The following is a 12,257-nucleotide window of genomic DNA, read 5'->3' as shown; positions in this document are numbered from 1 at the left end:
ATGGCCTGTATCAGATGCACCTTAGTCTCCAGAGAGACACTATTGCTCTTCAGTACTTTGGAGAGGTCCCTAACAGCAGACTTTCCCATAGCAATATATCTTTTAATTTCCTGGCTACTGGTGCCAAGAGTGTTGACTGTGGAGCCAAGCAAACTAAAGTTGCTAACAGTCTCAATTTCTTCACCATCCATCCTGATGCTGCCAATTGGTCCAGTGGTGAGAATCTTTGTCTTCTTGATATTGAGCCTGAAACCATATTGAATGCTGCAGTCCTTGATGGGAACCAAAATATGACTTTGAGTTAATCCCACCTGAATTTCAGAACCATCTCAGGAACAGGATTGAGGCCTTGGAATACTAATGAGCCAAGACCAAATGAGTTGTAGGAGGATGTTAAAGGTATCGTACAGGAAGAGCGCAAACGGTCATTAAGACAGAAGAGAAAAAAAGACCAAAATGGATGTCAGAAGAAACTCTTGAATATTGCACTGGAGTGCAGAGAAGCCAAAACACAAGGAATAATTCAAGATACTAAAGAGCTGAATAGAAGATTTCAAAAGGCAGCATGGGATGACAAAGCAAAATATTAAAATGAAATGTGCAAAGAACTGGAGTCAGAAAATCAAAAGGGTCAAACTCGTTCAGCATTTCTTAAGCTCAAGAAACTGAAGAACAAATTCAAACCTCAAGCTGCTAAAATCAAGAATGCTTTAGACAGAATATTAAATGATCCAGGAAGAATTAAAAGAAGATAGAAAGAATATACTGAGTCACTGTATCAAAAAGAATTGGCAGACAAAGAAGAATTTCATAACAGGATATGAACAAGAGCCTATAGTGATGAAGGAAGAAGTTCAAGCTGCTTTGAAGGAAATAGCAAAAAATAAGACCCCAGGAATAGATGGTATACCAAATGATGTATTTCAGCTAACAGATGCTGCCTTGGATGTGCTCACCAAGTTGTACCAAGAAATCTGGAGAACAACCAATTGGCCAACTGACTGAGAGATCTATATTTATTCCTATTTCAAAGAAGGGTGACACAACAGAGTGTGGAAACTATAGAACAATATCATTGATTTCACATGCAAGCAAGATTCTACTGAAGATTATCCAAAAATGACTGGAACAGCACATCAGCAGAGAACTGCCAGAAGTCCGGGCTGGGTTTAGAAGGGGTCGTGGTACTAGGGATATTGTAGCTAATGTTAGATGGATCTTAGCTGAAAGCAGGGAGTACCAGAAGAATGTCTATCTGTGTTTCATTGATTATGCAAAGGTGTTTGACTGTGTGTATCATAACAAACTGTGGCTGACTCTGAGAAGGATGGGAGTGCCAGATCGTGCTAATGTGAAACCTATACTTGGGCCAAGAGGCAGTCGTCAGAACAGAGCAAGAAAACACTGCATGGTTCAGAATTGGGAAAGGCGTATGCCAGTGATGTGTCCTAGCTCTATAACTTTTCAACCTGTATGCAGAGCAGATTATCCAAGAGGCTGGGCTCTATGATAAGTATGACATCATAATTGGTGGAAGATCTATCAACAATCTGTGTTATGCAAAGGACACAACCCTGCTTGTTAAAACTGAGGAGGGCCTGAGAACATACTTACTTTAAAAAAAAAAAAAACAAGTTGAAAAACAACCTGGGTTTCAGTATCAGTTATATGTATTTTCTATACCCAGAAATTATTTTCCTTTAAAGTCAATAAGAAACTTAAAATTCACCTGAGTAAGGTCTTTAAAATTCTACTATATTTGTGTGTGTCTAATAAAAATAAGGAAGCAAGCAAGTAAGGCCCCCTCCATGGACCCACAGGCCTTGTGCAAAGGTCTGCAGCGATGCAGAGGCCAGTTGTATCTCTTCTGAGAGGCCTGATGCCCAAAGCAGAGGTCCGAGAGTGATAAGCAAACAGGTAGGGCCAGGCCTGGTGCCTCTGTGCTTATGCTAAGAACCAGTATTAAAGGTTCAGCTGAGCCACTGTCTGTATTAAAACCGCCATCTAGGACCCCATCCTGTCATGTACCCACGGGCCTCAGGTGGGGTTTAAAAGAGTATCTTGTGCCATATTTGAATGCCTAGTAGTCTTTACCATTTGCTTTTAGAAATGCAACACCTATCTTTCAGTTCATTTATTAGAGAATAGTTAGTATGCTGCCAATTACTTCTTATCTTAGATGTGTATAGGTTTGGTTATCATGTACTCCTGTTAGTACAGCACTTATCTGTCAGTACTGGGGTAGCTTGTGGGGTACCGTAATGCTGGAATCTGTGCTACCAGTGTCTCAAGTACCAGAGGATCACTGTAAAGAAAATGTAAAGTTTAGTGTTCCAAATGGCTTTCTTGCCAGTGATTCTGACTTTACCATATGGATGGGTGGGAAGAAGTGAATAGGGCATGTTACCCTATCCACAAGAGGATTGGCTAGTCTCACCATTAAATTGAGCAGATCCAGCAGTAGGAGAAAGACCTTCCTTACCAGCAAAAGAAGATGCAAGAGAATGTAATGTGTCCTTCAGAGCCAAACAGACCAGAAGGTTCTATGGGAGCAGCAGCCATAGTAGCCACAGTGGAAAACCAGAGGCCTGACATGAGATGAGACCTTGGGACTGCTACATCACTGGGACTGGAGCTAAGAGCCTTTGCCCAAGTTCATTCGACAACTGAGGGTAGAAGGCTATAATTTGCAGGAGTGAGAACATTTCAACACTGGTATAAAGCTCACAACTGAGGTATCTGCATGCATGCACATTTTGGAAGCTGTCCTGGCTCTATTCTGCTACTAATTTGGAATATAGCCTTTTTACTTCCCCAATAGGGTTCTGTGAGGTCTGTCATATTGGATTTTGGATCCAGTAAAGCAGTAACAATGGTGTTCAGATGAGTAGAAAGGGGTACAGGAAATATGTCTGATCTCTTGAGAGTTGATTTTGTGTTGTTGATGCTGTTGATGGGGACAGCTCCTCTTTGTGAAGTTGGTAAAGATCAGATATGGCCATCCCCACATGGCCCTTGCTCTTTTTACAGCCACCCATGCAGAAGAGGTTGTAACAGAGATACTAAAATAAGACAGACTAAAAAGAAGGATTTACAATCAACTTCTGAGAAAAAAAAAAGGGCATTTGAAAACCCTATGAACAAAGGAATGTAGGTAGTTATAGTACTAGAGGTAGATTCTGGATAGGAAGTCACTAAAAAATGAGTATAAACCATTAAGACCTGGAAAATGAATATATGAAGTATGAATGTAGGAAAATTGGAAGTTTTAAAAAATGAAATGGAATGTATGAAGATTGACATTTTTGGTATCAGTGAACTCAGACGGATTAGCATGGGGCAACTTTATATGGTCTACTATGCTGGGAATAAAAAACTAAGGAATAATGATATTGCTTTGATATTTTAAAAGGTAATGTGAAGATCCATCCTGAAATTTAACGCTGTGAGTCATAGGATAGATCCATACACATACTAAGAAGATCTATTAATATGACTATATGTACCAACAACGAAAGCTAAAGATGACGACATAGAGAAGTTCTACCAATATTTGCCATCTGAAATTGACCAAACATGCAATCAAGATATACTAATAATTCTTGGTGACAGGAATGCAAAAGTTGGAAACAATAAGGAAGGAATGGTAGTTGGAAAAGTACAGACTTACTGACAGAAATGAGGCTGGAGACTGAATGTTAGAATTTCGTGTGCCCAATTATTTAATCATAGCAAATACCTTTTATAAAAAACACAAACAACAACTTTACACATGAACCTGATAGACTTCACAGGAATCACATGGACTATATTTGCAGAAAGAATCATTGGAGAAGCGCAATATTAGCAGTCAAAACCATACCAGGTGCTGACTGTGAAAGAGATCATCAATAACTCATGGGAAATGTAATTGAAGCTGGAGAAAATTAAAACTAGTGGCAAGAAGCTGAACCACAATCCTGAAGGCACAAAGTTTAAGGCCACCAGCTGCTCTACAGGAGAGGTATGGACAATCTCCTCCTATGTGATTAACTGTCTCTGAAAACCCTCTGGAGGGTCAGTTAATCAAAAGGGCCAAATTCGCTCAGCATTTCTTAAGCTGAAGGAACTGAAGAACAAATTCAAACCTTGAGTTGCAATACTTAAGGGTGTTTTGGGCAGAAAATTAAATGATCCAGGAAACATTAAAAGAAGATGGAAAGAGTATATAGAGTCAATATACCAAAAGAAATTTGCTGACAAAAATTTAATTAAACAACGTATGAACCTGTGGTGATGAAGGAAGAAGTTTAAACTTCTCTGAAAGAATTGGCAAACAGGAATTGATGGCATACTGACTGACATATTTTAACAAACAGACGCTGCCCTGGATGTTCTCACTAAGTTGTGCCAAGAAATATGGAGGGCAACCACCTGGCCAACTGACTGGAAGATATGTATATTTGTTCCCATTCCAAAGAAAGGTGATCAACAGAGTGTTATCATTATCAAACAGTATCTATCATTGATATCACATGCAAGCAAGATTCTGCTGAAGATTATCCAAAAACAACTGGAACTGCCTGAGTGCAGGCTGGATTTAAAAAAGGCTGTGTTACTAGGGATATTATAGCTAAGTAAGATGAATCTTGACTGAAAGCAGAGAGTACCAGAGGAATGTCTATCTGTGTTTCATTGCCTATGCAAAGGCATTTGACTGTGTGGATCACAACAAACTGTGGCTGACTCTGAGAAGAATAGGAATCCCAGAATACTTGATTGAGCTTTTGTGAAACCTATTCTTGGACCAGGAGGGTCATCAGAACAGAGCAAGTAAACACTGAATGGTTCAAAATTGGGAAGGGTATGCATCAAGGATGTGTCCTATCTCCATATCTTTGTAAACTACATGCAGAACAGATTATCTGGGAAGCTGGGCTCTATCAGTAGAAGTATGGCATCAGGATCAACAATCTGCATTATGCAGATGACACAACCTTGCTGAAACTGAGAAGGACCTGAAGCACTTGCTGCAGAAGGTCAAGGATTGCAATCTTCAGTATGAATTGAAGTTCAACATCAAGAAAACAAAGATTCTCACCACTGGGCCAATTAGCAGCATCATGATAGATGGTGAAGAGATTGAGATTGTTGACAGCATCAGTTTGTTTGGCTCTACAATCAACACTCTTGGTATCAGCAGCCAGGAAATTAAAAGATTAATTACATTGAAAAAGTCTGCTGTCTGAGAACTCCCCAAAGTACTGAAGAGCAACGATGTCAGTTTGGAGACTAAGGTTTGCCTGCTACAGGTCATGGTCTTTGCAATCACTTGTTATGCATCAGAGAGCTGGACAATGACTAGGGATGATAGAAAGAGAGTTGATGTCTTTGACCTTTGGTGCTGGAGAAGAGTACTGAATATATCATGGACTGCTAAGACAGCAAACAAGTTTGTCCTGGAGAGGGTGAAGCCAGGTTGTTCCTTGAAGGCAGGGACTCTAAAGCCTCGTCTGATATACTTTGGACATGTTGCAAAGTGGGATAAGTCCTTGGAGAGGGATGTCATAGTTGGGAGGGTGGAGGGACAGTGCAGGAGAGCAAGAACCTCAATGAGATTAATTGATTCAGTCACTGGGGTAATGGGATAGGTGTGTCAGAGACAATAAGATTGGCAAGGGATAGAGCAGGGTTTAGGGTTGTTGTACATACGGTCACTATGAGCCACAGTTTACTTGACGGCACATAACAACAACAACAACAACATCATATGAATAATAGCCAATGGAGGAAATTCAAGATGCATTGAAGGCACTGGCAAAAAATAAGGCCCCAGGAATTGATAGAATAACAACTGACGTGTTTCAGGTAACAGATGTAGCCCTGGATTTGCTTATCAGCTTATTCCAGGAAATTTAGAAGACAGCTACCTGTCTGATTGTTTGGAGGAGATCAATATTTATTCCCATTCCCACAAAAGGCAATCCAACAGAATGTGATAATTATCAAAAAGTAACATTAATATCACAAACAAGCAAAATATTCCTGATGATCATCCAAAATCAGTTAGGACAGTCCATTGACAGAGAACTGCCAGAAGTTCATTATCAATACTGATGTTAGAGGGATCACAGTTGAAATCAGAGAATACGAGAAAAATGTCTATTTGTATTTTATTGACTATGCAAAGGCATTTGACTGTGTGGATCATAACAAATTATGGCTAACATTGAGAAGAATGGGAATGCCAGAACACTCAGTTGTGCTCATGAGAAATCTATACCTCCATCAAGAAGTTGTTGTCCAAATGGAGCAGTAGAACACTGCATGGTTTAAAATCAAGAAGAATGTACATCAGGGTTGCATCCTTTCTCCATATCTCTTCAATCCATATGTTGAGCAAATAATTTGTGAAGCTGGACTCTACAAAGAAGAGTGTGGCATCAGGGTTGGAGGAAGACTCTCATAACAGCATGCATTATGCAGATGACACAACTTTGCTTGCTGAACGTGAGTAGGATATGAAACACTACAGTCTTTGATATGTATTGCATCTCAACATCAATAAAACAAAGGTCTTCACCACAAGACCAACAGTCAACATTATGATAGATAGTGAAAGGATTGAAGCTGTCAGTGATTTCATTTTGTTTGGAACAATCAACACCCTTAGTACCAGCAGTCAGAAAATCAGATGATGTAGTGCATTGGAAAGTCTATAGTTCAGGGACCTTGACAAAAAAGCTGAAGAGCAATGATGTCAATTTGAAGACTAAGGTGCACCTGATTTAGGCCATGGTCTTCTCAATCACCCGTTATGCATCAGAGAGCTGGACAATGAATAAGGATGAAAGAAGAATTGATGCCTTTGAGTTGTAGTTCTAGAAAGTACTGAATATCCATCCCATGGACTGCCATAAGAGCCAAGAGATATGTGTTGAAGGAGGTACAGCCAGAGTGCTCCTTTGAAGCAAACATGGGAAAGCTTTGTATTTCGTACTTTGGACATGTAGCAAGGCAGGGCTATTGCTTGGAAAGGACACCATGCTTGGAAACATGGAGTGTCAGTGAAGGAGAAGAAAACTCTCAGCGAGATGGACTAATACAGTGGCTTAAGCAATGGGCTCTAGTGTTATCAGAGATGATAAGGATAGTACAAGATAGGCCAGGGTTCAGGTCAGCCGTTCTTAGGTTTACTATGATTTGTACTCAACTCCACAGCACCTAACAACAACATAAAAACAAAGACTCTCAATAAGATACATTGAAACAGTGACTTTAAACAGTGAATGAAACAATGGACTGGAGAATATCCAAAACAGAGTGAATGGTGAGGACAAAGTTCAGATATGTTGTTCCCTGAGTCACTATTAGTCTTAGTTGACTTAATGGCACCTAACAACAACAGTGACTCCGTATAATCTTTCCATCTTCTTTAAATGCTTCCCAGATCGTTTAATATTCTGCCCAAAGCATCCTTAAATATTGCAACCCGAGGCTTGAATTTGTTCCTCAGATCCTTAGCATAAGAAATGCTGAGCGAGTTTGGCCCTTTTGATTTTATGACCCAGTTCTTTGCACATTTCATCATAATACTTTGCTTTCTCATGCTGTCCTTTGAAATCTTCTTTTTAGCTCCCTTATTTCTTTATTTCTCCCCTTTGCTTTAGCTTCTCGGTGCTCTAATGCAATATTCAAAGTCTCTTCTGACATCCATCTTGGCCTTTTTTTCCTCTTCTGTCTTTGTAATAACCTTTTGCATTCTTCATAGATGATTTTCTTGATACCTTCCCACAGCTCATTTGGTCTTCTCTCATTAGTGTTTAAGGACTCAAACCTGTTCCTGAAAGGTTCTGAAATTCAAGTGGGATAGACTCAAGGTCAAAGTTGGCTGACACAGAAGAATTTCACGAAACAACATCTGAGCAAGAGCCTTTGAGATGAAGGATATTCAAGCTGCTCTGAAGAAATTGGCAAAAAAAAGGCCCCAGGAATTGACGGCATACCAATTGACATATTTCAACTAACAAACACTGCGCTGGATGTGCTCAACAAGTTGTGCCAAGAAATCTGAAGAATAATCACCTGACTAGAAGAGATCCATATTTGTTCCCATTCCAAAGAAAGGTGACCTAACACAGTACAGAAATTACCAAACAATATCATTAATATCACATGTAAGAAAAATTCTGCTGAAAATTATCCAAAAATTACTGGAACATCAGTATCAACAGAGAACTGTCAGATGTGCAGGCTGGGTTTAGAAGAGGCCATGGCACTAGGGCTGTTATAGCTAATGTTGGATGGATCTTAGCTGAAAGCAGAGAGTATCAGAGGAATATCTGTGTTTCACTGACTATGCAAAGACATTTGACTGTGTGGATTACAACAAACTGTGTCCAGCTCTGAAAGAATGAGAATCCCAGAACATTTGATCATGCTTATGCGAAACCTATACTTGAACCAAGAGACAGTCATCAGAACAGAGCAAGGAAACATTGCATGGTTCAAAATTGGGAAGGTGTATGCCAGGGATAGGACCTATCTCGATATCTTTTCAATCTATATACAGAACAGATCATACAGAGGGCTGGGCTCTGTGAGGAGGAACGTGGCATCAGAATTGGAGGAAGAATCATCAATAACCTCCATTATGCAGACGACACAACCTTCCTTGCTGAAACTGAGGAGGACCTGAAGCACTTGCTGCAGAAGGTCAAGGACTGTCACCTTCAATATGGATTGAAGCTCAACATCAAGATAACAAAGATTCTTACCACTGGGTAGATTGGTAGCATCATGATAGATAGTGATGAGATTGAGATCGTTAACTATGTTAGTTTACTTGGCTCCACAATCAATACTTTTGGTACCAACAGCCAGGAAATCAAAAGACTAGTTGCATTAGGAAAGTCTGCTGCCAGGGACCTCTTCAGAGTACTGAAGAGCAACCATGTTAGTCTGGATAGTAAAGTGTGTGCCTGATCCAGACCATGGTCTTTGCAATTGCTTGCTATGCATCAGAAAGCTGGACAATGACTAGGGATGACAGAAAAAAGAACAGACGCCTTTGAGTTGTGGTGCTGGAGAAGAGTACTGAATGCACTGCTAGGAGAACAAACAGGTTCATCCTAGAGAGGGTGAAACCACGCTGCTCCTCGGAGGCAAGAATTCTGAGGCTTCATCTGACATACTTTGGGCATGATGCAAGGAGGAACCAGTCCTTGGAGAGGAACATCATGCTTGGGAGGGTGGAAGACCCTCGATGAGATGGATTGATTCAGTGACTGGGGTTATGAGGGTAGATGTGTCAGATAAGGTCAGCTCAGGATAGAGCAAGGTTCAGAGCCGTACATAGGGTCACTATGAGTCACAAGTGACTCAAGGGCACATAATAAGAACAACAATTAAAAACAAATCTAGTTTCCTAAACTATATTTTCAAGATTAAAATGCATAACTGATATTTAGAAAATGGCTTAAAATATCTTTGTTTTTTTCTCCAATTAAACACTATTTTTTTAGAAATAATTATAAAGTGTTATGAAGACTAATAAACAATGAAGCCAGTTGTCACATTAAGACATTGCTTTATATTTTGAGGGAAATTTTTTTAAATAGAAGAGAAAAATGTACTGTCAGATACTTTACCTTATGTGGCACAATGAGACCATCTTGTGACTGTAATGAATGATCTGTGCGTGGGGGACAAACCGCATTCTCTCTAATCTCTCCTTTTACACATCTCACATCATACAGAAATGAAACATCCCTACAAAATAAGAAATAAACATTATAAAATAAGTTTTCTGTATGGCTACTGGATAAGAGTAGATAAGGATCACATGTATTCAAGTTGTTGTTGTTATTGTTATACTTGACCCTCTGGCAGGTTTTCAGAAGCAGTTACTCACATGGGAGAAGACTGCCCGTATTTCTCCCATGGAGCAGCGGGTAGATTCAAACCACATGTTTTTGGCGCAGTTTCCTGCCACGAGGCCACCAGCTGGACATTTGTGTCAACAAAATTAATTTTCTTACTCCATACTCTACTTCTAAGACAAATGATGCATGAGACATGAAAACTAAAAATAAAACCTTGCCATCAAATCAGTTCTACTTACAACAGAATTTCATTGCATTTTTAAGGCTATAAATCTTTATAGTATAGACTTCTCACCTTTTTTGCTGTGGAATGGCTGGGGTATTCAAATTGCTGACCTTTAGATCTGTGACATGATATATCATGGGCTATACCACAATATTCTCCATCTTTTCCACTCAAATTCTTGGAAGGGATTTCTCCACATTCTTATCCTCTCCACAATTATCCTTTTCCATTACATCCTAGAATTTATCTTTGCCTACCTCTCCAGGGACATTATTCTATCAGTTATAATTTATGCATTGGATAGGTGCCCTTCATTTATAGCTTTTATTTCAGGAGGAAAATACTGTTTATTATGTTTAGTTTGTCTTTATTTTGATATTGTTTCTGATTCTTTTTGACATTGTATCTAATTTTTTTTTGTACAATCATACATTTTTTCATTCATATACATTTTTCTAATCACTAGTATATACTGTATTAATATATATCATATTAGCATATATTGTATTTCATTCTGTTATGTAATCACTATCAATCTATGCCTTTTATTGCCCTATCTCTCCAAATCTCTATTGTAACTTTCCTATTCCTTCACCCTCCCATCTATCCACTATCCTCTGTTATCCTAGTGATTTCTACAGACCTTTTGAACACTTATAAATTTCTTGCTTAACTATCTTCTATTTTTTCACAGTAGCTGTTTTATGCAGTATTTGTCCCTTTTTGACTGAGTTATTTCACTAGCATAAGCCCAGTAGACTTTCCCATGTTGTGTATTGTGTAATATGTTACAAATATTTCACTGTTCCTTCATCTATAGATTTTTTGAAAAATCTTTCCCTATGAATACATGTCAAGTTACAAGTATCTGTGTCTCTTTCTTTCTCCTACTTTCACATCTTTGTCAATTTTTTTTTAATTTCTTTAATGATACATCTCTTTTGAATCTGTTTTCTAGAAAGTTGACGATGACCTCCCACTGCCAAATGAAAACATCTATTGTTAGGGTTTTTATCTCTACTACTTCTCTGGAATTCTTTTCCAGAATAGGTTACCACTCTATCAAAACAAGCATCATCTATCCTCTATGTCATTTAATTCTACTTGCCTTCCTTTCTAAGATTCTTCCTTCTCAGACTTCTCTGTATCCTCTTGCCTAAAAAATGGAAAATTTCCACAAGGTTCTGGTCTTATCTATCTTAGATGGATCTTGGCTGAAAGCATGGAGTACCAGAAGAATGTCTATCTGTGTTTCATTGATTATGCCAAGGTATTTGACTGTGTGGATCATAACAAACTGTGGCTGACTCTGAGAAGAATGGGAATCCCAGAACACTTGATCGTGCCAATGCGAAACCTATACTTTGGCCCGGAGGCAATCATCAGAACACAGCAAGGAAACACTGTATGGTTCAAAATTGGGAAGGGTGTACACCAGGAATGTGCCTTATCTCTGTACCTTTTCAATCTATATGCAGAACAGTTTATCCAGGAGGTTGGGCTCTATGAGGAGAAATGTGGCAACAGGATTGGTGGAAGATCTATTAACAATCTAAGTTATGCAGATGACACTGAAACTGAAGAGGATCTGAAGCACTTGCTGCAGAAGGTCAGGAACCTCAGCCTTAAAGATGGATTGAAGCTCAATATCAAGAAGACAAAGATTCTCACCACTCGACCAATTGGCAACATTAGGATGGACTGTGAAGAGGTTGAGATTGTTAGCAGCTTTAGTTTGCTTGGCTCCACAGTCAACATTCTTGGTACCAGCAGCCAGAAAATTAAAAGACGTATTGCAATGGGAAAGTAAGCTGTTAGGGACCGCTCCAAAGTACTGAAGAGCAATGGTGTCACTCTGGAGACTAAGGTATGCCTGATACAGGATATGGTCTTTGCAATCACTTACTATGTATCAGAGAGCTGGACAATGACTATGGATGAAAGAAGGAGAATTGATGCCTTTGAACTTTAGGGCTGTTGTACATAGGGTCGCTATGAATCGTAGGCAACTCAACAGCACATAACAACACAACAACATGTATATATATAATTGCTGTTGTTATGTGCCATCGAGTCGTTTGCAACTCATAGCAACCCTATGTACAACAGCCCTAAACCCTGCTCTATCCTGTGCCAATCGCATTGCCTCTGACACACCCATCCCGATT

At 39.3% G+C, this 12,257-nt stretch overlaps 1 protein-coding gene across 1 annotated transcript in view; it reads right to left on the bottom strand.

The window, feature by feature from the left end:
* The window catches only part of AXDND1 (axonemal dynein light chain domain containing 1), a 245,076-nt gene that overhangs the window by 192,317 nt on the left and 40,502 nt on the right, over positions 1–12,257 (bottom strand). The window contains exons 4-5 of the mRNA XM_006887769.1: positions 9,630–9,750; positions 7,472–7,477 (exon numbers count right to left, since the gene is read on the bottom strand). Of these exons, the coding sequence (XP_006887831.1) occupies positions 7,472–7,477; positions 9,630–9,750 (127 nt within the window). The remainder of the gene's footprint in view (positions 1–7,471; positions 7,478–9,629; positions 9,751–12,257) is intronic.

The sequence above is a fragment of the Elephantulus edwardii genome, unplaced genomic scaffold, assembly GCF_000299155.1.
Source record: "Elephantulus edwardii isolate Elephantulus edwardi_28Jun2011 unplaced genomic scaffold, EleEdw1.0 scaffold00061, whole genome shotgun sequence".
Classification (NCBI taxonomy): Eukaryota; Metazoa; Chordata; class Mammalia; order Macroscelidea; family Macroscelididae; genus Elephantulus; species Elephantulus edwardii.
Note: the sequence above shows the minus strand (reverse complement) of the source record. Positions and strands in the feature narration are given on the sequence as shown.